Source organism: Chaetomium strumarium, assembly GCF_033439665.1.
Source record: "Chaetomium strumarium strain CBS 333.67 chromosome Unknown B0T15scaffold_2, whole genome shotgun sequence".
NCBI lineage: Eukaryota > Fungi > Ascomycota > Sordariomycetes > Sordariales > Chaetomiaceae > Chaetomium > Chaetomium strumarium.
In genome coordinates, this window is record NW_026944430.1 from 789,071 (window position 1) to 812,447 (window position 23,377).

The 23,377-nt window shown below is 57.5% G+C and overlaps 6 protein-coding genes across 6 annotated transcripts; 4 read left to right on the forward strand and 2 right to left on the reverse strand.

Moving 5' to 3' along the window:
• Positions 1 to 1,250: 1,250 nt before the first annotated feature.
• B0T15DRAFT_482824 (acyl-CoA dehydrogenase/oxidase) lies at positions 1,251 to 2,801 on the reverse strand (the record flags this gene model as incomplete). The annotated part of the gene is made up of 1 exon (XM_062866127.1): positions 1,251 to 2,801. The coding sequence occupies one exon, from the start codon at positions 2,799 to 2,801 to the stop codon at positions 1,251 to 1,253; it is 1,551 nt and encodes a 516-aa protein (XP_062723704.1).
• A 1,937-nt stretch (positions 2,802 to 4,738) lies between these two features.
• Positions 4,739 to 6,646, forward strand: B0T15DRAFT_390511 (uncharacterized protein; the record flags this gene model as incomplete). The annotated part of the gene is made up of 4 exons (XM_062864543.1): positions 4,739 to 4,864; positions 5,021 to 5,606; positions 5,667 to 5,962; positions 6,014 to 6,646. The coding sequence occupies 4 exons, from the start codon at positions 4,739 to 4,741 to the stop codon at positions 6,644 to 6,646; spliced, it is 1,641 nt and encodes a 546-aa protein (XP_062723705.1).
• Positions 6,647 to 7,647: 1,001 nt separating this feature from the next.
• B0T15DRAFT_90514 (uncharacterized protein) lies at positions 7,648 to 14,151 on the forward strand. The gene is made up of 3 exons (XM_062871435.1): positions 7,648 to 7,950; positions 8,021 to 13,870; positions 13,933 to 14,151. The coding sequence occupies exons 1-3, from the start codon at positions 7,777 to 7,779 to the stop codon at positions 13,945 to 13,947; spliced, it is 6,039 nt and encodes a 2,012-aa protein (XP_062723706.1). The 5' UTR covers positions 7,648 to 7,776; the 3' UTR covers positions 13,948 to 14,151.
• A 522-nt stretch (positions 14,152 to 14,673) lies between these two features.
• B0T15DRAFT_523059 (HAD-like domain-containing protein) lies at positions 14,674 to 15,951 on the reverse strand. The gene is made up of 2 exons (XM_062868662.1): positions 15,628 to 15,951; positions 14,674 to 15,559 (listed from the first exon to the last, which is right to left on the reverse strand). Exons 1-2 carry the CDS (start codon positions 15,727 to 15,729, stop codon positions 14,738 to 14,740), a joined length of 924 nt encoding a protein of 307 aa, XP_062723707.1. The 5' UTR covers positions 15,730 to 15,951; the 3' UTR covers positions 14,674 to 14,737.
• On the forward strand, positions 15,867 to 17,325 carry B0T15DRAFT_90518 (uncharacterized protein). The gene is made up of 3 exons (XM_062871436.1): positions 15,867 to 16,075; positions 16,205 to 16,242; positions 16,301 to 17,325. The coding sequence occupies exons 1-3, from the start codon at positions 16,073 to 16,075 to the stop codon at positions 17,163 to 17,165; spliced, it is 906 nt and encodes a 301-aa protein (XP_062723708.1). The 5' UTR covers positions 15,867 to 16,072; the 3' UTR covers positions 17,166 to 17,325.
• Positions 17,326 to 18,648: 1,323 nt separating this feature from the next.
• Positions 18,649 to 23,283, forward strand: B0T15DRAFT_90684 (uncharacterized protein). Its single transcript, XM_062871437.1, has 4 exons — positions 18,649 to 19,081; positions 19,224 to 21,300; positions 21,371 to 22,116; positions 22,192 to 23,283. Exons 1-4 carry the CDS (start codon positions 19,027 to 19,029, stop codon positions 22,911 to 22,913), a joined length of 3,600 nt encoding a protein of 1,199 aa, XP_062723709.1. The 5' UTR covers positions 18,649 to 19,026; the 3' UTR covers positions 22,914 to 23,283.
• The last annotated feature ends 94 nt before the right edge of the window (positions 23,284 to 23,377 follow it).

Genomic DNA, 23,377 nt, shown 5'->3' on the forward strand with positions numbered 1-23,377 from the left:
GTTCTTTACTTACGCGACGTCAAGTGCGGCGAGGTCGGCCACATTGCCCGCAACTGCAGCAAGGGCGGCAACTCGTATGGCGGTGGTGGTTACAGCTCCGGCTATGGCGGCGGCGGCGGCTTCGGCCAGAAGACCTGCTACTCGTGCGGTGGCATCGGCCATCTCTCCCGTAAGTCACCGCAACACCTGGAGGCCCCCTGAGCGCTTAATCTAACCTCTCACAGGCGACTGCGTGAACGGCAACAAGTGCTACAACTGCGGTGTCTCCGGCCATCTGTCGCGCGACTGCCCTAAGGAGTCCAGCGGCGGCGAGAAGATCTGCTACAAGTGCCAGCAACCTGGCCACGTTCAGTCTCAGTGCCCGAACAACTAAGTCGCAGCTATGAGGCGGGCTCGGCAACCTTACCTCCAAAGACCTCTTCGACTGATTCCTCGAGATCGGCCGGCCTTATGCGATCGATTCTAGCTCGTTGCACACGAGGCATGGGTGAAAGACAATTGGATTGGTGACTGGCGCCCCCGATGAAGGTTGATGGACACGAGGGTGGCGCTGGGTGCGCTATACTGCCTTTCTGCTGGGCAGGTCTGGTGCTCGCGCGCTGGATCTTCACGGGTTGCATTTGCTGGTATCTCGGTGGCCATCTGGATGCCGATATTCAGTTTGGCATGCCCTCGCATGGCTATTCTCGCGTTCATGGCATAGAGCGCTCATTCTTGTTTTCTCTTTTTTCCTTCTCGCACTCCACTTTCCGATTTTCATCCTCTTTTCATTACACTTCTCCCCATTCGGATGGCATCATGACCAGGGATCATCGGGCAACGGAAAAAGTTTGACCACTTTGGCGTCGGGACGGCGAAGGCTACCTTAAAAGGGTTCCGTTGAAGTCTCCCTCATCGGGTGGAGCGCTGCAACGACTCTGTTGCAGGTCAGGCCTCTGGGTTTTCTCTCACGGCACGGATTCATGACTAGATGATGGGTCTGGAAAATGGGCTTCATACCTCAGGTTCCATAGAAATGACAACGGGTCCGGGTTCGTTGGCCCAGGGTTGGTGGAACGGAAAACAGCGGATGCGCTTCCTCTTGACTGCCCCCGCTCTAACTCTCGACTGTAAACGCCCATGGTGATGCCCCCCAAACGCCGAAATGCCGAGTAACCGGTCACAAGTTGTATAGATGTTCTGTCTCGGGCGAGTCCCCCCCGCTCCCCCGCCCCCCTTTCCCCTCTCCTTTCTCATTTGGAGCATATCCTTCAGAGCACCGCCTTCGGCATGAATTTCATGGCCTGCCTCACACCCAGATCACCCAGTACTTCCTCCGCACCGCCCAGGATCGCATCAAACTTGTAGGTCCGGTTGAAGTTCTCAATGACCCTCCCCATCCCAGTCTGGGTCAGTCCACGACCTCCCCAAATCTGCACGGCCTCGTCAGCAATCTCATGCGCCGCCCGGGTGGCGCTCATCTTCAGCAGCGCGATGGGTCCGCCAAGATGTTTCGCTTGCTGCGAGTAGGGCATGTGACACATCTGGTACGTGATGGTCTCGAGCCACGACTGGTGCGACTCGCACAGCGCGATCATCTTGGCCAGCTTCTGCCGGATCACGGGCTGGTCGATCAGCCGCTTCCGGAAGACGAGGCGCTGGTGTGCCCACTTGAGGGACTCCTCGACCACCAGCCGCATGTACCGGATCGTGGCGCACGCCATGGTCCAGCGCTCGTGGTTGAAGTTGGACAGGATCACGTAGATGCCCTTGTTCTCCTCGCCGAGGAGGTTCTCAGCGGGGACCTTGACGTTGTCGAAGGTGATGTAGGTCGTGCCGGCCGCGGGGGAGTACGACGTCTTGATGGGCTTGGTCTCGACGCCCTCGCTGCGCTCGATCAGCAGCACGCTGAGCCCCTTGCCCGTATTGACGCCCGTGACGAAGTAGTCGGAGAAGACGCCGTTGGTGATCCATTTCTTGGTGCCGTTCACAATGTAGTGCTTGCCGTCGGAGGTCTTGGTGGCCGTCGTGCGGAGACCGGCGACGTCGGAGCCGGCGAAAGCCTCGGTGATGGCGAGACAGATCTTCTTCTTGCCCGAGAAGACCTCGTTGGTGACGCGCTTTTGCAGCTCCGGGTTGTTGCAGAAGTTGAGGATGCAGGTGAGGCCGATCACCATGCCGGCCAGGTTGCCGTCCTGGAAGCCACGGCAGGCGGCGCGGACTTGTTCCTGCGCGCAGATCATGTCATGGAAGTAGTCGAACTCCTTACCGTCCACGGCGCCGTTGAGCAGGTTGACGCCGTGTAGGTGCTTCCCTGGTCCCATCCGCATGTGCAATAGGCCTGCTTGTGACATGCGGTCGATGAGCTCTTGGCTGACATACTCGCCGGAGCGCTCCTTTTCCAGGGCTTCGGGCGTGATGTAGGTATCGGTGAATTCGCGCATGGCCCGCTGCAGGCGGCGGTGGCTGTCGTTGAAGTAGGGCGACTTGAACTGCGGCGTGAGCCATAGCGGCTCAGCGTAGGGGACGGGCGACAGTTCGCCGAGCTTGGGGGTGATGATGGACTGCTTCTCGCCCTCAATGGTGCCGATGGCTAGGTCCGAGTACTTCTGCAACACTTCGTGCCGGTGCAGGTTGTAGAAGGCCACCGTCGCATCTGTCCCGGCGACCTGCCGCAGCACCGCCTCACCACCCGGATGGGCGTCTAGAAAGTCGGACACATCATAGACCACGGCGTCAATGATGAACCATGTGCTATCTTCGGTGTTGTGCTTCGCGACCTCGGCGCGCGTGAAGGTCTTGGAGGGGACTTCGAGGGGCATGGCTGTGGTTGGTTGGTAACGGACGGAGAGAGCTGGGGGTATTAGAAAAAGAAAAGTATGGAAGGTATGTCCAGGGGAACACAAAGAGCGGCCGACGCTGACACTTTATTCCTCGCACCTTGACGGCTGGACCATCGAGGTGCCCGCGGCCTTGTGCCGGCACCTTCCTGACTGCCTCGGCACGTGCTCGGCTTCAGGCCGTTTCGGGAATCTGGGGAACCGAAGGTAAATAGACTGGCATTGATTGGCTGCGGCCCTCGGCGCCCAGGTCCAGCTCCACAGGCGAAGCCTTGGCATGTCACTTGGATTGCGCACCTGTCAGCGGGACGCAACTATCCCGGGCTTTGTAATGACTCGAGTGTCAGACTCATCAGTGTGTCTCTTCCTGGAAAGTAGACCTACAGTTCCAAATGCTTGGATATATGAGGCTGCTCCGCTGTAATGGCAAGTCATTGTCACTGGGTGCCTACCACGGCATAAATCTGTCAGTGCAGGCGACGCTTTGGTGGAGGGCTTCCTCCTGCCTCAGCAATTGGCGTTGTCCCGTGTTTCATGTCCACTGGAAAGTAACGAAAGGTATTTCTGTACAGGTACGATATTGTATCACGGTCTGTACGGATTGCATCCATGGATACTTACCCCTCACCGCAATCGCCCCCCTCAGGCTCGCTGCCCGGCCAAGGATCAACATTGAGAATATCACTGACGGGAGGATGTGGAACAAAAGGAGACCACTGCGAAGGACGGTAGTTACAAACTCGAGACAGAGTATGGTGCGGACTTGTGTGGTATTGTAGGATTCTTGTTCGCCTTGCTGCTTCCTGCGGGATTCTTCTCCGCCCCCGCGATCTGCTAGCGGCCTACCTCTAGCATGATGTTATAAGAGGTTTCGACTCCGGCACTAACGAACAAGAACTTAAGCCGCAGAAGCAAAACCGAGGTGCGTGCCATCTACTCTTTGGCACCTTATAAGTTATCGACCTATTTCCAGTATTAGATTGTCTCCGATCGGAATCGCTAGCAGTCCGCCTACTAGCGCATTCTTATTCTGGTGCGAGGTCTAGACTAGACACAAGATCGAAGTTGCCAACTTGAGGCGCGCATGTGTTACGCACACAGCCAGCCCCTATTCTTCTCTCTATGGAGGCTCCCTCCAACAAAGTGTGTTCCAATTCGGTGAGCTTGCTTCTCTCCGCTTTCGCCCAGCACGGCACCACATCTAGCCCAGGCCGAGAGGTCAGATGGCATGCTCAAGAGGGCGACCATTATTGGCTGCTCGGCGGGGAAGGAGAAGCACGCGGCGATACCAAGTGGTCACCCGGTCTCAACCGAGCACTCCGACAACGGTTTCTCCTGCATTCATCCCTCCCCGGCTCCATTGGGTGGAGGATAGGTTGTCCAGTCCCCAGACTTGCCAAATGGGACTCCGTTCGTTTTGCCATATGCGTGCTGTCGACATTGCCGCGCCGCAGCAGACCGCAAATAATAATAATAAGGAGGGAGGTACTGTGCATACCTGCCTTTATTTTATCGGGGCCGGCGGCGGGATCTTATTGGCTTTTGCCTAGGTGGCCATTCACATCCATACCACCATGTCCTCTTTGATCCTCAGGAGGTAGATTACTAGTATTCTCTCCGTCCCGTCTCGCCATTCCCATGCCCTGGCAGGTGAATCCAGCCCGGCGGCCGGTGGCATTCCCGCTGAGTTTCGTCCCCCAACCTCAAATAACCACTCACCGGGTCGTCTATATTACTCCATCATGATGACTCGTCTTTGAGTTGTTACCGCAAGCACCTTCTGTCCTTCCCCAGTACCCAAACCGCCCTGGTTGTGGCAATTTCAGGCGGGACATACCACCCTGCCCTACACCTACAGTCTTCGTTTTCTTCAGCTTGAAGTCTCAGCATCCACTCTGCGCATCTTCTCACAGCTCAACATGGATGCTTATTCAATGTCCGTTACCAGTGCAGCACGCAAGAGCTCATCAAAAATATACCAGGATTTAAAACGGGCTCGACTCTCCACCATTAGCGGATCTAGCATCATGGATAAAATCTTGAAGGTATTTGGTACCCAGCTCAAAATAGCTGCTTCATCCCGTGGCCTCCAGCTCGTGGGCACTCCTGACAGTGCCTAAGCGGGTACGACGGGATGTTTCGGAGCCGGGTGCGAAAGCATGACAAAAACCGAATACCATGCTCACAATCATCCACCGCAGCGTGAGGCCCTCGACCAGAGCAGGAAACCGCATGTTGGTATCGTGGGTGCAGGCTTCGCGGGCCTCAGATGCGCCGACTTGCTGCTGCGCAACGGTTTCCGCGTCACAGTGCTGGAAGCACGGAATCGCTTGGGCGGCAGGATATTCCAGGAAAGGCTGCCAAATGGCCACCTGGTAGATGTTGGCGCAAACTGGATTCACGGTACAACGGACAACCCGATCATGGACCTGGTCCGGGAGACGAAGACGGCAGTCGGCGGTCTGGAGAACCACTTCTACGCGTTCGACGAGGGTGGTCAGCTCTTGCCGTTCGAAGAGGGCGAGAAGTACTCGACCTTGATGTGGACTATCATCGAGGAGGCGTTTGAGTACTCGAATAAGTGCGGCTCAGAGATAGACCCGGATAGGTCACTGTTGGATTTCTTCCAGGAGCAGGTTACGAAGAGGATACCCGACACGGAGGAAGGTTATGTGAGGCAAAGACGCATGGTTCTCCAGATGGCTGAGCTATGGGGGACCTTCGTGGGCAGCCCTCTCAGCACACAAAGCTTGAAGTTCTTCTGGCTGGAGGAATGCATAGAGGGCGGTGAGATAGATCCCGCCGTCCGCGGGGCTGTGGCAGTGCCCATGCTAATCATGCGCCTAGAAAACCTCTTTTGTGCGGGGACATATAACAAAGTCCTAGAGAGGGTCGCCCAGCCAGCTGTTGGCGGCGCAGACATTCGCTACCAAACCCGCGTGTCCGAAGTACATGGGAAATCCACAGGGCAAAACGACACGGTCAAGGTCAAAACCACCGATGGTCAGGTCCTTGAGTTCGATGAAGTTGTGGTTACCTGCCCGCTGGGCTGGTTAAAACAGAACCTACAATCCTTCTTCCCTCCGCTTCCCGACCGGTTATGCAAAGCCATCCGAAGCATCGGTTACGGGACCCTAGAGAAGGTTAAGCCTGTCGCCGCCCTGTATTTCGCCACTTGCTAAAAGCGCTGTCAGGTCTACATCTCATTTCCCTCCGCCTTTTGGCTCACTCCGTCTCCGGACGACGGCCGCACAGTGCAGGGCTTCTGTCAGTGGCTTGCCCCGACATACGCGCCCAATCTGAACCCCAACCGCTGGCTCGAAGAAATGGTCGAGCTCGGCTCCCTTGCCGCCGGCCACGCCCACCCAACTCTCTTATTCTACACCTATGGGGAGCAATCCCGGTTCCTCACCTCCAAACGCCGCTCCCTCCCCTCTGCTAAGGACAGAGACGCCTTCCTGTTCGAGTACTTCAAGCCGTACTACTCGCGCCTGCCGTCGTACGACGCATCCAACCCGGACTGCCAGCCCACAGCCTGCTTTGCGACAGACTGGTCGGGCGACGATCTGGCGGGCAACGGGAGCTACGCCAACTTCCAGGCGGGATTGCTCGAAGGGGACAAGGATATTGTAGCTATGCGGAACGGCATGCCGGCGGAGGGGATATGGCTTGCGGGAGAGCACACGGCGCCGTTCGTCGCCCTGGGAACGGTGACGGGGGCGTACTGGAGCGGCGAGCAAGTTGCGAAGAGGATTGCCCAGGGGGATCGGAGACCTCAAGACGGGGACGGCGAGCTGAAGGGGCCTGAGGTGGAAAGGGGGGAATAGACTTTTCTTAGAATTGAGGTGAGCGTGGGGTGAGGAGAGCTGGGACACAGAGTCATCCATTACACCGTAGAATCCGTTAGAGATGTAGTTTCGTGCTTGCATACAAACACAGCGTTTTTACCGTTTATTTGTGGGTTCTCGGGCTATTTGTAGTAAGAGCCTCGAGGTCTTGTATTCTCCCCGAATGTGTCGTCGATCCCGCTTTCGTCCTTCAGGAAAGAGGTTGATCATCTGATCGCAGAGGCGGCCGGCATTGCCTCTTTCAGGTAGCTCGCAAGCATAGACCGCTAAGAAGCACACCGTCTTCCCATCGTTACCGGCCACTTCGCTGGTTGCCTATTGAAAGACCCGGAAGGCAGCGGCACTAGCTAGCAGAATGCCGAATACTAACATCCATTGGATACATTCTGGAGTTAGGTAACGGTTAGCTACCTGTTCTGGTGTTCTGCCTTGCCTAATGCCGAACTGTTTTTGGTGGAGGTCGCTCGAGCTCCGGCCACCCGTTGCAAGGACTGAGCCGGCATCCGAGAACCTGCACCTTCAGCGCCGCTGCATAACTGTGGAGCTGGTAACCTCTAAAGTGGGCCCTGAATCCCCATTGCCCCACGCCCCGCGCCTCATACTTGCCTGCCGATAAGGTCGACCAACAGATTGGCTTCCCTGCCCGACACGGGCTCTCAAACCATCGTCACGGGTGCTCTGTGCCATGCACTACCATCACACCAAGCAGTGCCGCCAGCTCATGATCTGGTATCGCCCGACCTTACTTCATTACCTCACAACAATTTTGCTGTTGCGGCCCACCAGGCGGTTTCTCCCTGCGCCAGCGTTCACAGACTCTATCGGTCTCTACCCCCTCGTTCTGCCTTAAGTGGTTTACATCATATATGCGCCATCAAACACGAATCTAGATCCAGCCTCGACCTCCAGGCCGTGCCGAATGCTCGTCCCATCATGACCGTGCCTATTGCTTTCCTCCGTCCCCCGTGCTCAACCCCGGTGGTCGATTGATGAGAACGCTGCCACCCGGTTCGGCTCTCTCACTCCAAGGTCGACTTGTTTAGCTTCCATCTCGCAACTTCTCGGACGGATTCTTATATCACAACCATCATCGAGACCGCCTGCCCGCCATGGCGTCATTTTTCCAGTCCTTCCGGGCCTCGCTGATGCCCAAGCAACTACTCCGCTTTGCACTGTCCCGCCTGGATGTTCTCGACAAGCAGACACTAGATCTGGAGAAGCTTGATTTCGCTCTCGGTCGAAATACGGTCCTCGAGTTTCGAGATGTCGGTCTCGTGCTTCAGGTACGCGCCCTTCCCCGCTACTCCCTACCCAAGTCAGCAGGGGGTTGCAGACACTGACGGCTCTACCCAGAAACTCGAGAAGCTGCTGGGGCTCCCACCAGCCTTCTCACTGCAAAAGGCCAAGGTTCTCGTTCTCCGAGTCACGGTCCCCATGGACTTCTACACCAGCCCCATCACGGTCGAGGTAGATGGCGTTGACATTCGCCTGAAGGTTGCACCAAAGCAAGACAAGGCTGCCAAACATGGCGAGGGCGCGGGCGTCTCTGACGCTGTCCCGACCGCTGCAGATCTTGCGCAGGCTTTTCTGAAGATACAGCCGGTGGCAGAAAAGGAGGAGCTGGAACAAGAGCTGGAACAGGCCCTCGCAGCTGGAAGTCAAGACCTCGGGGCTTCAGTGGCCATAAGTGAGCCTGACAGCGTCGATGGCTCGACGGTTGGCACTGGTCAGAACCTGTCCCTGCCTACATTCCTGACCGGCTTCCTGCAAGGGATCATCGACAGAATGCAAATCCGTGTGCAGGGTGTGCGGTTTCAGGTTGATGTCGATGTGCCGCTTGACCCAAGTGCTTCGACTCTAGAACCGGTGACCTTTGAACTATCGCTGGACACTATCAACGTGGAAGGAGTGACTACGCCCACGGACTCGCCAGACGAAGGGCCTTTGATTGTGCACAAGGATGGGAAACGACACATCCTGTTAGACAACATCCGCGCCGCTTTGATCACCGAGGCGAATGTTTTCTCATCTATGGTCTCCTCCCCGGCGATGCTCTCACCCATGGCATCACGGTCGCCAGTAGTGACTGGGTCGCGCACCTTCCCTGCCGCTGGACTCGCTAGTAGTGTGAGCTCCGATTCGATGATGGCAGGTTCCGGCGACCTTTCACAGAGCCGATATCTACCGGGAGATGGCGAGGTGGCTTTCAACATTCCCTACGACTTGGGGGGAAACACCGGCTCTGATCAAGTCGTGGAACCAAGTTCGCCACTCTCCACTCCGAGGGCTTCGGTCTACCGAGGTTCTCCCCCGCCTCATACTCTCACCGAAGACTCGGAATCGACAATACTTCAGCGGTTTAGAGCCTTGTCGCCCTATGGACAGGAAGCGGAGTCTCAGCTTTCTCTTCAACCACCCGAACATATCTCGCAGCCAGTTGCCCTCTCTCCAGCTGCATCCGTCCACTCGGACTCCAATATCAGTTCGGGAAGCGCGCCCTCAGAGGACTTGACGCAATCCCACCTTTACAGCCACGAGGAAGCTGAAAGTATGTATATGAGTGCTTTCTCGCAGGCTGAATCGACCAGATTGCGTGGCGGAATGCCGGGAGCCTGGGATGCGTTCGAAGATTCTCCCCATGACACCGTGGCTGCGGCCGTGGCGACCCCCTCTGCTCTCCACGAAGGGAGTGACCGGGCCGAGAACTCCGCGCAACAAACTCTTTACGAAGCGCAGCCGGTGATTGAGGAGGCCGAACCCGCACCAGAAGATATTCCCACCCCTCGTGGTCCACCTCGCCTGGTGAAAGAGGTTTTATCGGTTGACTCAGTATCAGTCTACGTGCCATCGCCGCGCGAGCACGTTCATCTCGCGGCTCCTGACATGGAAAAGTCGATATCTCCAGACATGCCAGGGGCGTTCTCACTCCATGCCTCAGCGACTGTGAGCCCCAAAGTCATGCCGATTCCTACGCAGCCAGCTCAAAAGACGAGCATGCAACCATCCATCGAGATTGCATTGAAACCCGTAGAATTCCGTTTCGATGCTTCGATTGGGTTTTTGGTGGCTATGGTGGCGGCTCGGCTTCTTGAAGCGGCCCAAGGCGAACCGAGCGAAGCTACCGGTCTTGGTTCATCGGTATCGGGGCCCAAATCTAAGACTCCTGATATCAAAGTGGCCGTGGAGAAGCTTTCCGTATTGTTACTGGAGAGGCTTCCCGGGGTTTCCACCATCGCTCGCAAGACATCAGAGAAGCAACCATCTAACTGCACCCCTGTTCTGCTCCAAATTATTCTTGGAGACCTTAGAGGCACGGTGTCCAGCGAAGGTTCGCAAACAGCAGCGGACCTCAGCGTCGAGAAGCTGAGGTTTGGGTACGCAAATGAGGACATAATCTCGTTCGACCGCTCCGTTCAGTTGTTCGAGTCCGTGGCAAACACGTTTCCCTCGGCCGGCCAGGACATCGCTGTCAAGGCCACAATGGGGTCTGATACTTCGCGGATAGAGGTAAACACTCTGCCCCTCCACGTCAAGTTGGATCTTCAGAGGCTCGACGAGGCGTTCAGCTGGTTCGGTGGGCTCAGTGGCTTCCTTAACATGGGGGCTTCGATCACATCAACCGCGTCGAGGGCTGGCAAAACTCCGGCCAAGTCGGCTCAGAAACCCAGAGGGGTCCGTTTTGAAGAACCTTCCCACCCGGGCGAGGGGGCCGCATCAAACGCGAAGAAGATTGATTTGCGTATCAACGGTCTGCAGCTCGATGTCGTTGGAAAGGACTGCAGTGCCGTACTGAACACTAGCGCCCTTAAACTGATCAACAGGAGTGGGCATATTGGCATTCATTTCAGCAAGATACAAGTGCTCGGGCCCTACTTAAATGCCTCCAAATCCGAAGCCCCCGTCGCTGTCGAAATCGTGGATACCAGACTCGACTATTTCTTGCTCCCGCGGACCAAAGACCTTGAGGAGTTGCTTGAGTTGATCACTCCTTCTCAAACTAAGTTCGACGAGGACGAGGATGAGATCATGGTCGACACTCTGCTCCGGCAGCGAAGAAAGGGACCGGTGCTGTCATTCACTGTTGGCAAAGTAAGGGTTGACGCGGGCAACCTGCAGCAGCTCAGCTGCCTTCCTGGTCTTGCCGAGGATCTCGCTAAGCTTGGGACTGTCGCCAAATACCTACCCGAAGATGACCGGCCAGGTCTACTGACTCTGGGTCACGTCAAGAGTGCTGATTGTCGTGTCCATTTTGGCGGAAGGTTCGGTGCCGTTCAAGCCTCCCTCGCGGACCTCGAACTTGCCCATATCACAGTGCCTGCCTTGGTTGCTATCGCTCTGGGCCATGTTTCCCTCAAACGGAACACGGTTGAGCAGCTTGTGGCGACTTCCCCGGCACCGGCAACTGGTTCTTCGCAGAACCCGCCAGTCTTGAGGATGAGGATGATCGATGACATCGAACCGGTCCTCAAGCTCATTCTGACCGGATTGAGCGTGGAGTACCGAGTGCCGACGATCATGGACATTCTGGATCTCGCTGAGGATGCCACACCTCAAGACTACGAGGCCAGCCTAGCCGCGTCTGTTGCGAATTTGGGCGGTCAAGCTCATGCCGCCATTCAAAGAGCCCCTTCAGAGGCGCTGCTGTCGACGGGTAAAGCTAAAGAGTCCAAGCCGATGAAAGTGGATGTGGCCCTCCGGGATTGTCTCGTTGGCCTCAATCCTCTTGGGTTACCGTCCAAGCTGACCCTTGCGCTTACCGATGCTCACATTGACGTGGTGCCGGGGACAAAAGACAATTTGATCACAGTAACAAGATTGAAGAGAGCCGCTGTCCTACTCATCGATGATGTCTCTATCCTCGAGTCCGGCGGAGCTCCCTTCGCATCGACCCGGCGGCCCCAAGCGGCTCCGTCTCCGCAGGTCACTGAGCTGTGCGGGAAGGGATACGTCAATATCTGCCAGATCTCCTCGGCAGGTGCCACGGTAAAGGCGACCAAAGACGCCGCGGGCGAGACCCGGTTAGAGGTCGAAGTGCGCGACGACCTCCTGATCCTCGAAACATGCGCGGACTCGACACAGACGCTGATTGCTTTGGCCGGTGCACTCGCGCCGCCTACTCCGCCAAGCAAGGAGAATAAGTATCGGACGTCTGTGGTTCCGTTCGAAGACCTACTGAACTCCATCAGGCTCGAGGCTTTTGGTGGTGCCGAAGGGGATTACGATTTCGACAACGACTTCGCCGTGGCACAGGAGCTCGGAGAGAGCATTGGCAGCGACGAGGAGTTGTATGGCGGACCAAATGACAACCCGCTGAATCTCGATTCGCAGTTGTACGAGGAAGGGGCTCTCCATGAAGAACTGTTTAACGCCGCGTCCGAAAGCACAAAGATCGAAGACACCAATGACGGTGTTCTTCTCAGCACTGCCAGTCTTGGAGTTAAGAGCAGCAGCGAACTCGAAAGCAGCAGCTCCGATCTCTCGATCCACGAGGATTATTTTGCACAGCCCCCTCAGGATGACGGCACAACGCATCGCTGGAACCCCAAGGAGGACGGATACGCGCAAAACAACAATTCCGGGCCCGAGCACTACCCCTTGAAGGTCTCGGTTCGTGATATGCATATCATATGGAACCTGTTTGATGGATATGACTGGGCCCGCACCCGGGAGGTGATTGCCAGGGCTGTTCAAGAGGTGGAGACAAAGGCGCACGAGCGACGAACTTGGGCAGACCGCAGCCGCGGATATGACGAAGAATTCGACGAGGATGAGACCGTCATTGGCGACTGCCTCTTCAATTCGATCTACATTGGCATTCCGGCCAGCCGTGACCCGAGAGAGTTGACCCAGGCCATCAACCAGGGCTTGCAGGATTTCGGGGACACGGAATCCGTCGCTACCACGACCGTCACCCAGACGACAGTTCGCGCGGCTGGGCAACATCGCAGATCCAAGAGCCTAAAACTGAACAGGAGCAAGCGTCATAAGATCACATTCGAGCTCAAGGGCGTGAATGCGGACATGGTCGCGTTCCCGCCAGGATCCGGGGAGACGCTCAGCTCGGTCGATGTCAGGGTCCGAGACCTTGACATTTTCGACCACGTTCCTACATCGACATGGAAGAAGTTTGCTACGTATGACATTGACGCCGGCGAGCGGGAAATGGGGGCGAGCATGGTGCACTTGGAGATCATGACTATACGGCCTGTGCAGACGCCGGTCACGGAATTGGTCGTAAAGGCCAAGGTTTTGCCCTTGAGGCTGCACGTCGACCAGGACGCGCTGGACTTCATCATCCGTTTCTTCCAGTTCAAAGACGAGTCTGTGCCAGTGGCGTCACCGAGCGATATCCTCTTCATCCACCGGGCGGAGATCAGCCGCATCCCCGTCAAACTTGACTTCAAGCCGAAGCGGGTCGACTATGCCGGGCTGCGTTCGGGCTCGACGACGGAGCTGATGAACTTCGTGATCCTCGAGGAAGCCCGCTTGGTCCTCCATCGGGTCATCCTGTACGGCGTGCCCGGGCTCGAGGACCTCGGCAAGCGGCTTGACAAGGTATGGATGAAAGACGTGATCGGCAACCAGCTGCCCACGTTCCTCGCTGGTCTAGCGTCTGTGCGGTCGCTTGTCAACGCAGGAAGCGGCTTTCGAGACCTGATCGAAGTCCCAATCAGGGAGTATCGCAAGGATGGCCGCATCATCCGAAGCATCAAGAAAGGCGCCACCGCCTTTGCCAAGTCAACGGGCATCGAGGTCGTCAAGCTAGGCGCCAAGCTCGCCATCGGCACGCAGAACGCCCTGCAAGGCGCCGAGGACCTGCTTGCGCCCCACCAGGCGGGAGAAGGCAGCAGCTCCGCCGCCGGCGTGGCCGTCCTTGGCGATGACTGGGAGGTGGACGAGTACGAGGAGGAGAGCCACCGCAAGATCAGCCTTTACGCGCACCAGCCGCTAGGCGTCGTCCAGGGCATCCGGGGCGCGTACGCCGGCCTGGCCAGAGACCTCGCCGTCGCGAGGGACGCCATCATTGCGGTGCCGGCCGAGGTCATGCAGAGCCAGAACGCACAGGGTGCGGCGAAGGCCGTGCTGAAGCAGGCACCTACTATCATACTGCGGCCGGCCATCGGTGCGACGAGGGCGATTGGGCAGACCCTGTTGGGCGTGACTAACTCGTTGGATCCGATGCACCGGAGGCGGGTGGACGCGGTAAGTCTTGCCTATCTTAAATATGAGGCCTGCCCTGGACGGGAATCGCTGACTGTGAGCAGAAATACAAGAAGTAGCACCGAAATCGCGGCGCGTACGAGGATCGAGTAACTGGGTACTCCATCCCATGATGTTTGATATGGGTACTAGGTATGGTGGCGCTTGAGTAGGTTTAGAATGGAGTTGGGGGGGGTGGGGGTTTATGTCTGGACTGACTCATTAGCCATTATCTCGGTTTGGTTTTCATTATTCTTTTTTCTCTGCTGGACTCACTCCTTTTCCCTACTACCGTGGCTAGCATATTCTTCTGGATGACTCCGCGCAATAGCAGATCTACGCGCTTTCTCATTGAACGGGGGTTTCTGCATCTAGACTGGCGCGGGGCGATTAGGATGGCATATCCCGTGTTGTTCGGGTTGGAGGGAGCTGGGCATCACATAGAAAACGGGGCGGGACGATGTTCACAAAGTGGAAGATTAACTATCTAGGTCTTCTCATTTTTCTTATTCCATTGTTGTTCGTGGATCTGATTCTGATTCCTCGACCCATCTCTGCTTCGACTGTTGGGGTAAGTTTGGTGTATATATGTCTTCTTTTGACCATGGAGAGACGGGTTAGGCCTCCTGTCTGGCAGGAGGAGGATTGACTGTAGGGCGAGGTTATAGCATAATAGCACCGGGAACGGGCGACGTGGTATGTAGAGCATTGGCCAGAGGAAGGTGGACAGGTGCTTTACGCAACAAATCACCTAACCGACTGAGCCAGTAGTCTGGTCAATATCTCGCAAGAACATAGCCAAATATCGTCTTGGGTATCATTGCTGCCATGTGAATCTCGCCCCCCGAGCCCAGACCTAATAAGAGCGTCTCAGATCTTCGCCTTACTGCCCCTGAAGTTCGGCTTGACAGGAATTTTCGGATGATCACCCGCCAGCTTCAGGCCCGTCACCTTCTCAAGTTCTTCCACGGCTTCATACGCCCTCCCCAGCGGCACCCTAATAGTCCGAAAACCAGCGGCCTTGGCCGCCTTCAGATTCTCGCCGATATCATCTAGGAACACGATCTCCCCGGCGCTGACGCCCTCCGACCACCCCAGCGCCCGGCCCCTATCCGAGTCCGCATTCGCCTTGGCAAACTCATCCACCCTCTCCAGCGCCAACTGGTAGATTCTAGGATCAGGCTTCCTCAGCCCCACATGCGCGGACGACACAAACACGTCAAACAGGCTCCGCACGGGATCGTCGAGGAAATCCTTCTGTGAGTACACGTGGTCCGGCGGGAAGATGACCGTGTTGCTCAGCGCGGCGACCATGTACTGCCCGCTCGCCTTCAGCGCCTTCAGCGCCGGGTACATCCACGGATCGGGCGCCCTCGCCGCGGCCATCATGTCGTGGAACAGCCACTCGCCGTCGACCTGTGGCAGTGGGGGCACCTCCTGCTTGGGCAGGGAAGAAGAAGAAACGGAAGGGTTGCGGGCCTGCTGGGCGCGGTAGAAGGCTTCCCAGCGGGACTGGTCATGCAGGTCTGCGTTGAAGCCGGCGAAGAAGGCGGCGTCCATCGGGATGCTGCCCGTCTCGAGCCGATGCCAGAATCCGTTGGGCGCGGACTTGGCGATGGAGTAGTTGATCCAGCCTGGCGGAATGCCTCGGCTCAGCTCGTAGTCTAGGATGGATTGGAAGGGGGAGACGACCTGGTTGCGGAGTATGAGTGTCAATGAGAGTTCTTGCAAAGATACTTGGGTTTTGTGATGTTACACACGCAAACACCGCCGATGTCGAAGAGGACGACCTTGGGCGGTGATTGGGACATGTTGTCGATGGTTTCGAGGATCAGTTCAACAGAAAATTCTTTAGAGAACATCCCCGTGCTATGTCACTCCAGGAGTGAGACGTTGGAATGTTGAAACGGCCATCGTGGTAGGAGGTTGCACCGCTGCGCGGCTGAGATGGCTCCGGCCAGCGACGTGAACGGGCCCGGCAACCGAGGATGAGAACCTCGGCTCGCCCAGGAACAGCTTGGCTTGGCTACCTTATGTAATCAGTCGTCCCCAACCCGGCTCTCTCACCGCCCTCGTCCCCCACCGCTAGGGCTGTGGGGTTGAATTGACGCACGAAATATTTCGTGCCGCGAATTTCGCTCCTTCGATTGTGCAACCCGTGAGTCGACCTGCTGAACACGCATCGCCCACCGACAAGCAGTCAAAATGGTGAGTTAACATGCCGGTCTGCCATTGCGGCAGCTCCCGAACGAGTTATCGAGAGTCAATGCAAGATGCTTCGGAAGAGGGGAATATTCTGAAGCGCAAATTGCTGACTCGGGGATCGCGAGATTCCAGGCCTTCCACAAGCTGGTCAAGAACAGCGCGTACTACAGGTGAGTGCTCTCGGCTTGACTAACGAGATGCCGGCAGAGACGTGCTGACTGCCCGTAGCCGCTTCCAGACCAAGTACAAGCGCAGGAGAGAGGGCAAGACCGATTACTATGCCCGCAAGCGCCTGATCACCCAGGCCAAGAACAAGTATGGCGCGCCCAAGTACCGCCTTGTCGTCCGCTTCTCGAACCGCGACATCATCACCCAGATCGTGACCTCCGAGATCAACGGCGACAAGGTCTTCGCCGCCGCCTACTCGCACGAGCTCCGTGCCTACGGCATTGAGCACGGTCTGACCAACTGGGCCGCTGCCTACGCCACCGGCCTCCTGCTCGCCCGCCGTGTCCTCGCCAAGCTCGGCCTTGACAAGACCTTCACTGGTGTTGAGGAGCCCGATGGAGAGTACACTCTCACCGAGGCTGCCGAGACCGACGACGGCGAGCGCCGCCCCTTCAAGGCGTTCCTCGACGTCGGTCTTGCCCGCACCTCGACCGGTGCCCGTGTCTTCGGCGTCATGAAGGGCGCCTCGGACGGTGGCATCCTGGTCCCCCACTCCGAGAACCGCTTCCCTGGCTTCGACATGGAGACCGAGGAGCTCGATGCCGAGGTTCTCAAGAAGTACATCTTCGGTGGTCACGTCGCCGAGTACATGGAGACGCTCGCCGATGATGATGAGGAGCGCTACAGGAGCCAGTTCGTCAAGTACATTGAGGACGATATCGAGGCGGATGCTCTGGAGGACCTGTACGCCGAGGCCCACAAGGCTATTCGGGAAGACCCCTTCAAGAAGTACGAGAGCGACGCTCCCAAGAAGAGCAAGGAGGAGTGGAAGCAGGAGTCGCTCAAGTACAAGAAGTCGAAGCTCACCAAGGAGGAGCGCGAAAAGCGGGTGCAGGAGAAGATTGCCGAGCTTCGGGAGGAGTAGATGGTTTTCTTTTGCTAGGTACTGGTCGCACATTATCTGGGCTCATGGCTGCTTGTTCTTTAGGAGTTTCATCGCATGGGACGGGGCGGGCAAATGGGACAATGACCAGGGTTCACCAAAAAGAGGCCAATCAACTTCCGAGCTTGCGTATAAAGCTCTGTGACGCAAGAGCTGCATTTGAGTCGGTGATTCGATGTTTCTTAATATATGCTCTGGTAAAACAGGACAGCGGCTGAGCGAGTATGCAGACATAAAGCGCCAAAAGTGTCTGGGTTGAGTGTAGTAGCATGTTTCAGATTGGCTCTAGAGACGAGGAGAGGGAGGCGTTCTGGATGATGCGGTCATGGGGACAAACTGGGACTCCCGCAGCCAGGTACCTAAACAGTGTGCCGTTCCCGAATCGGATTCCCCAGGAACGTTCTCATGTGTTGTTGAGGCTGAGCTTTCTTAAGGCGTATATTCGTCAAGATGGAGTCGTTTCCAACTATTTTTGTTTGTGTTCTTACCTTGCCGCCTCGCTCTTTTCGGCCTTTCTTCTTGTTGGCGAAGGGAACTGCGGATGGAGAGGTGGTGGGCCGAACCCCCGATATGAGAGCAAGACCCTCGAAATCGGCGAGTCCGCCAGGTGTGGAACCTTAGCTTAAGTGAAGTTTTATATGGACTATGATATCATCGCCATGTATCCCTGGTAGCAGTCAGTCTTCTGCCCATGCTTGCTCGACCTCTCGGCTGCATGCTGTATCTTCCTCATAACGTTATTCCTCTCGCGCTTCGGGCTTCTACATGTACTCGGGATGTAGTATTGTGTAATCGCTTGAGCTCCACATATTCAAGATTGTTTAAAAAACCTTGGAGTGCTGAGCACCAGATGATGATACAATCAGCAAGGTTATAATATCTTTCTGGATTGTCTGTCTAAGAAACGATCTTGCATTCTGTGATTGTGTCGATCTTGTCCGCGCAGGTGGGACGGACCAGTCCTCGCACAGCAGGGCTTCACAATGAAGCTGGACAAGGGTGGCACAGGTCCATTTGATCTGTAATTGAACCGCTTCCTAAGGCGCCGAGCCAGCATTGAAGCGCACAAGATGGAGCTGAGCGTCATTGCCGCGGGTCGCTTGCTGAAGTTGCTGGTCACAAGTTCGCTGGCTTGCCCATGCTGGGCGAGCTTAAAGTGGCGACTGGGCGACCCTGTGATCTACAAGCCAACGCCCTCGGGATAGTCGCCTCTTGGCCAACTTAAGCACAGAGCCATTAATACAAACACTACATGACTCTTTAGCCTCCTTGGGTCCTTACTGAGCAACTCACGTACCCCAGTGCTTTGGAGCTCATTGGCTTACTTTACGTTATTATACCTTGAGTTGCAGTGCACTGACCTTCCAACTCAGCCGCGCGCCAGCGACAAAGGTTCGGGGACCCAGAAAATAACCTCATCCCGCAGTATCGTCAACCTGTGGGGAAGTACTAGTAGAGACACGGATATTGGAAACCGCAGGCACGCGACCACCGACTCCTGCTGCGATCGCTGCCATCCTCTACTCCTACAAACGACAACCAGCCTCAGCCTTGACCGAGACCATGGCCAGATCAAGTACTATCACATGTCATCAGTGACGGAGCCCCGCCGACAAAGAAGAGCGCACCGCACATAGCATCCACAGCTGGATCACCGCTCTGCGGATTCGAACACTGCGATCTCGACTGCTCGAGGGGATCACGGTTGCAGCGCTGCCAGCCTGCATCTGGTCGGTGGATAGAGAAGGGTGATTAAGTAGCGAACCGGGTGGCCCCCTTCGCGGTGGCTATCGGCGAACGACATCCGTTTCGAGCACGCCGTGGTTACGGCGACAGCAGCAAGATGGAGCACATGCAGAGTTTGGATGTGAGCTGGATGACGCACGGGAATCCAAAAGGTGGGTTGCCCATCCAGCACAATCTGACATTACTTTTTGCGCAGTTATCCTCCGATACTGGGTCCGCGCATGGGATAGATAGGAGGATTGGGATGCGACGCTTTGAGAGTGCGTTGCTAATGATGGTCTCGAAACATCTCAGACAAGGTTGCGAAGAATGCGACAGCACGGCCGAGGTCATCATCCAACGCAGGCCGCGAGGCGCCAGCCCCAGACCCCGCTCCACATCCTCCTCAGTCGCCGACCGCCAGCGGCAATCAGACCACCCTCGCACGATCGAACTCGTTGAGAGGGACAGGCACGGATGAGAAAAGGCCAGCCCCGGCATCCACACCTCAACGGCGCAATTCCTGGTTTTCCAACATCTCGTCCAAGTTCAGCTCCGGAGGCGGCGCCGCGCAGAGCCCGCCGCAAGCGAACACCGCTTCGCCGAAGCCCGCCGAGTTCTCCGTGCCCAAGGTTGTCCCGTCCAAGAACGCCGTACTTCAACATGCATCCAAACACGAGGGTGAAGGCCCCTACACCCCTGCGCCGCCGCGGTCTTCACAAACCGGCCTGCTGCAGGTGCTTCGGCGACTGTCGTCCTCCAACGGCAACCTGGGCCCGAATATGAAGTCGCACAATCACGGCTTGGTTGAGCGGCGCGTGCTGAACGTGGATCGCCACAGGGAGCGCTGCGGCATCAACGGGCTCAACCAGGCCAAGCTTCGGAGGGTTGCCTTTTGCGTCGACGTGGAGATTGCGCCCATGCCCAAGTACGCCGACGAGCTGGAAGATAAGGACAGCAAAGGCGGGGCCAAGGCAAGTAAGGAGCAGAAGAAGAAGATGAAAGAGAGGGGCGAAGGGGAGGCGCTTAAGCATCCTAAGGAGGTGGAATTGCAAAAGGAGACAGACGGCGAGATCAAGGCCACCGGCGAAGAACTCCCGAAGGAGCCACCAACGAAGGCAGGCACCGAGCAACCCGGCAGCAGCGAGCAGCCGAGAGCGAGCATAGACAGCACTTCCGAAAAGGCGACGGCAGCGGCAGCGGCAGCCGCGGTCGAGAAGAAGAAGGAGAAGAAGAAGAAGAGCGAGGAGGAGCGGAAGGCCAGGAAAGAGAAGAAGCGGAGACAGGCCGAGGCCAACGGCACCATCCCGATGGAACTGCACTACGACAGCGATTCCTCGTCCGGCGCAACGCCTCCGCGCCCGGGTACGCCCAAGACGCAGGCCGCGCCCACCACCAACCCGGTCCGGATCTACCGCCGCTGCTGTCAGCTCCGTGAGACGCCCATCCTTCGCAAGATCACAGAGCAGCTCATGGACCCGGCCAACTGCTCGGCCGAGCCCGGCGTGGTGGAGAAGCTCGACCTGGGCGGCTACTGGATGCAGCTGACCGACCTCATCACCCTCGGCGACTACCTGGCCGTCGTGCCCGTGCGGGAGGTGATACTGGACAGCTGCGGCCTGACAGACGAGGGCCTGCGTGTCATCCTAGCCGGACTGCTCGCGGCCCGGAAGACGCCCCACGGCGGCCGGAACAGGCGGAGGCCGGTCACCGTGCCGGACGGCCTGACCGAGCAGGGCGGAGTGGTGGAGCGGCTGGTGCTGAAGAACAACAAGATCGGTCCGGAGGGGTGGAAGCATATCTGTTTGTTCATCTACCTCTGTCGGACGCTGAAGAGCCTCGATCTCTCGGGGATACAAATCCCTCGGCAGGCCGTGTCCCACGTATCTCTGAACGGCAGCCCGGCGCCGGCAGGATCCAAGCAACAGCCGCAGGGCCTGTGCCAGCTGCTGTCGCGGTCACTAGGGGAAAGACTCGGTGGGTCGACGCTCAGCCTGCTTAGTCTTGGCCAGACGGGCCTCACCACTGAGCAGTTGGGGTACATCATTGACGGTATCATTCGGTGTGGCGTTAAGCGCTTGGGCCTTGCCAACAACGGCATTGATGCGGAAGGGCTCGGCCATGTTGCGAGGTTCCTGAAGACGGGACTCTGCGAGGGCCTCGATCTGGGAGGCAACGATCTGCGGGACGGGCTGGCGACTCTGGCGGATGCCCTGGCGGTCGACAACTGCCCGCTGACGGCGCTGAGTCTGGCCGACTGCAACCTGACCCCGTCGTCGCTGTGCAAGCTGCTGCCGACCTTGGCCAAGCTGGCACGGCTTCGCTTTATCGACCTGTCGCATAATCACGAACTGTTCGAGTCGGACCCTAGCGCCGTGTCCGTGTTGAGGAGGTCAGTCAGCACAAGTCTTTCTTTATCTCTTCTGTCGGTTAGATTTCAGGCTAATGATGTATCTCTGCAGATACCTGCCCAAGATGGCGTGTCTCAAACGCATCCACCTGGCTGACTGTGCCATGAGCCCCGAGCAGGCCATTGCGCTCGCCGAGATCCTGCCCGAAGTCGCCGGTCTTGCCCATGTCAGCTTCCTGGAGAACCCGCAACTCGTGAAGCTGGCGACGAACGCCAAGACAGAAGACACCCAAGAAGAGGCTTGCGCTCTCTTCGCCTCGTTGCTGGCTGCCGCCAGAGTCTCGACGAGCTTGGTCGCGCTCGAGATCGAGGTGCCCGGCGAACAGTCGAGCGACCTCGTCAAAGCCCTGGCCAAGCAGGTCGTGGCGTACTGTCTGCGCAACATGGAGCTGGCGGCCGCGACGGCGGCTAAGGCCCAGGCCGAGGTGCTCGCCAAGCCCGAGCCAGAGTACCCGGACGTGCTTCAGCGGCTGGTTGGTCACGATATCGCCAGGTCGTCGGACATGGACGCTGACGTGGATGCGGCGCCGGACGAGGACTACGTCATTGGCGGCACCGGCGTTGTCAGGGCGTTGACGGCCTGTCTGAAGAACCGCGGCGACGAGTCGAGACGGCAGTCGGGCGAGTTCATCCGCGACGTAGAGAACGGCGTGGTCCACCCGCGTGCCGTGCCCAGCGGCGGGAAGGCCAAGGAGACGTCCAAACACCTGCTGCTGAGCGCACGGAAGATCAGGCTCCGCCTGCAGCCGGCGATTGCGAAGGCCAGGGCGACTGCCACGGACGACACCCAAAATTACTGTATGTCCCTCACCCATCCCCTAGCTCCTGACGTAGCGGACTTCTTTACTAAAATGCCTGTTACTCCGCATACAGATCGCCTCATCTTCCTTGACGACACGCTCAAAGGCATAATCAAGCGCTTCGAGGACGAGTTTCCCGACACGCGCATCCCTAGCGATAACAAAGACAGCGACGACAGAGGCAGCGACAAGTCCATCCCCGTCTCAAACGAGGACCTCGTCGACGACCCGGCAGCCATCACCCTCCCAGACTCGGACGACAACTTCGAAGCCGAAGACGACGGCACCGTAGCCACCCTCATCAAATCCCCGTCCCTCTCCCGCTCCAACTCGCAGCTCTCGCTCAGCTCCAGGGCGCTCGCGCACGAAGAAGGCCGCGTCCTCCGCGCGGGCCACAAGTTCCGCGCCGGCGTGATCGGCGCCCAGCGCGCAGACGGAGACGACGGCCCGCCGGACCTGCGATCCGAGCACTACGCGCTGCTGGCGTCGGGCGTCGAGATGGTGGGCGCCGATCCGAACCATGCCCGGCTGCTGCACGAGATGCTGGAAGAGTTGGGCGACGAGGAGCTGAATGCCGAGGCCAGGGAAAAGGGCGTCGTCAGTGTCTTCAAGGAGCGCAGGCTGGATGTGCTGAGACGGCTGAGGGCGGCGGATCCGGCGCACTGGGATCGGTTTGTAGAGAGCCAGGAGATGGCGAGGGCTAATGTCAAGCTTGAGGCCGTTGCTAGGGAGAGACAGGGCGGCGGCGGTGGTGGTGGTGCGGCGAGTGTGGATGAGATGGCTGTGGAGGACTGAACTGAACTGAGTGCGAAACTGTGTCTGTTTGGCCGACAGTGTTGTTGATAGTATGTAACGGAGGTACTACCGCTGCACAACCAGCGGTGTGGTTATTTATTTCCCACACGCAGCTATGGGAGGGAGGGAGGCCGGGTCAGCGATGGTGGTGAAATAACAGCTTGCGCGGGGGGTTCATTGAATGCCAGGTTTGAAGCAATACTCTCTCACTTTAAGAGACACCTGGCTTGAGGATCGAAAATGGGGCGTTCGGCTGGGCTGGAGGTGGAGTGAGTTATTCATACTGTTTATTATGATGTGGGAGTTGATCAGACGGCAACATAACTCCTTATAATCAAGTCAGTCAAGCCAGTCTTTTCTGGCGGTTTTTCAACAGGTCGATGCCATGTAAGGCCATGAGCAATACTCTTCATACACAGAACCATTTGCTGTTCACATCGTAGGTTCCACTGCACAGAGTGCAT

Bases quoted from the DNA above. Each gene is read 5' to 3' on its own strand.
- B0T15DRAFT_90684 (XM_062871437.1), top strand. From the start codon at position 19,027: ATGGAGCACATGCAGAGTTTGGATGTGAGCTGGATGACGCACGGGAAT. The intron at 19,082-19,223 runs GTGGGTTGCCCA...GAAACATCTCAG, and splicing joins GACGCACGGGAATCCAAAAG to ACAAGGTTGCGAAGAATGCG. The intron at 21,301-21,370 runs GTCAGTCAGCAC...GTATCTCTGCAG, and splicing joins GCCGTGTCCGTGTTGAGGAG to ATACCTGCCCAAGATGGCGT.
- B0T15DRAFT_523059 (XM_062868662.1), bottom strand. From the start codon at position 15,729: ATGTTCTCTAAAGAATTTTCTGTTGAACTGATCCTCGAAACCATCGAC. The intron at 15,560-15,627 runs GTGTGTAACATC...CTCCGCAACCAG, and splicing joins TCGACATCGGCGGTGTTTGC to GTCGTCTCCCCCTTCCAATC.
- B0T15DRAFT_90518 (XM_062871436.1), top strand. The intron at 16,243-16,300 runs GTGAGTGCTCTC...GACTGCCCGTAG, and splicing joins AAGAACAGCGCGTACTACAG to CCGCTTCCAGACCAAGTACA.
- B0T15DRAFT_90514 (XM_062871435.1), top strand. From the start codon at position 7,777: ATGGCGTCATTTTTCCAGTCCTTCCGGGCCTCGCTGATGCCCAAGCAA. The intron at 7,951-8,020 runs GTACGCGCCCTT...GGCTCTACCCAG, and splicing joins ATGTCGGTCTCGTGCTTCAG to AAACTCGAGAAGCTGCTGGG.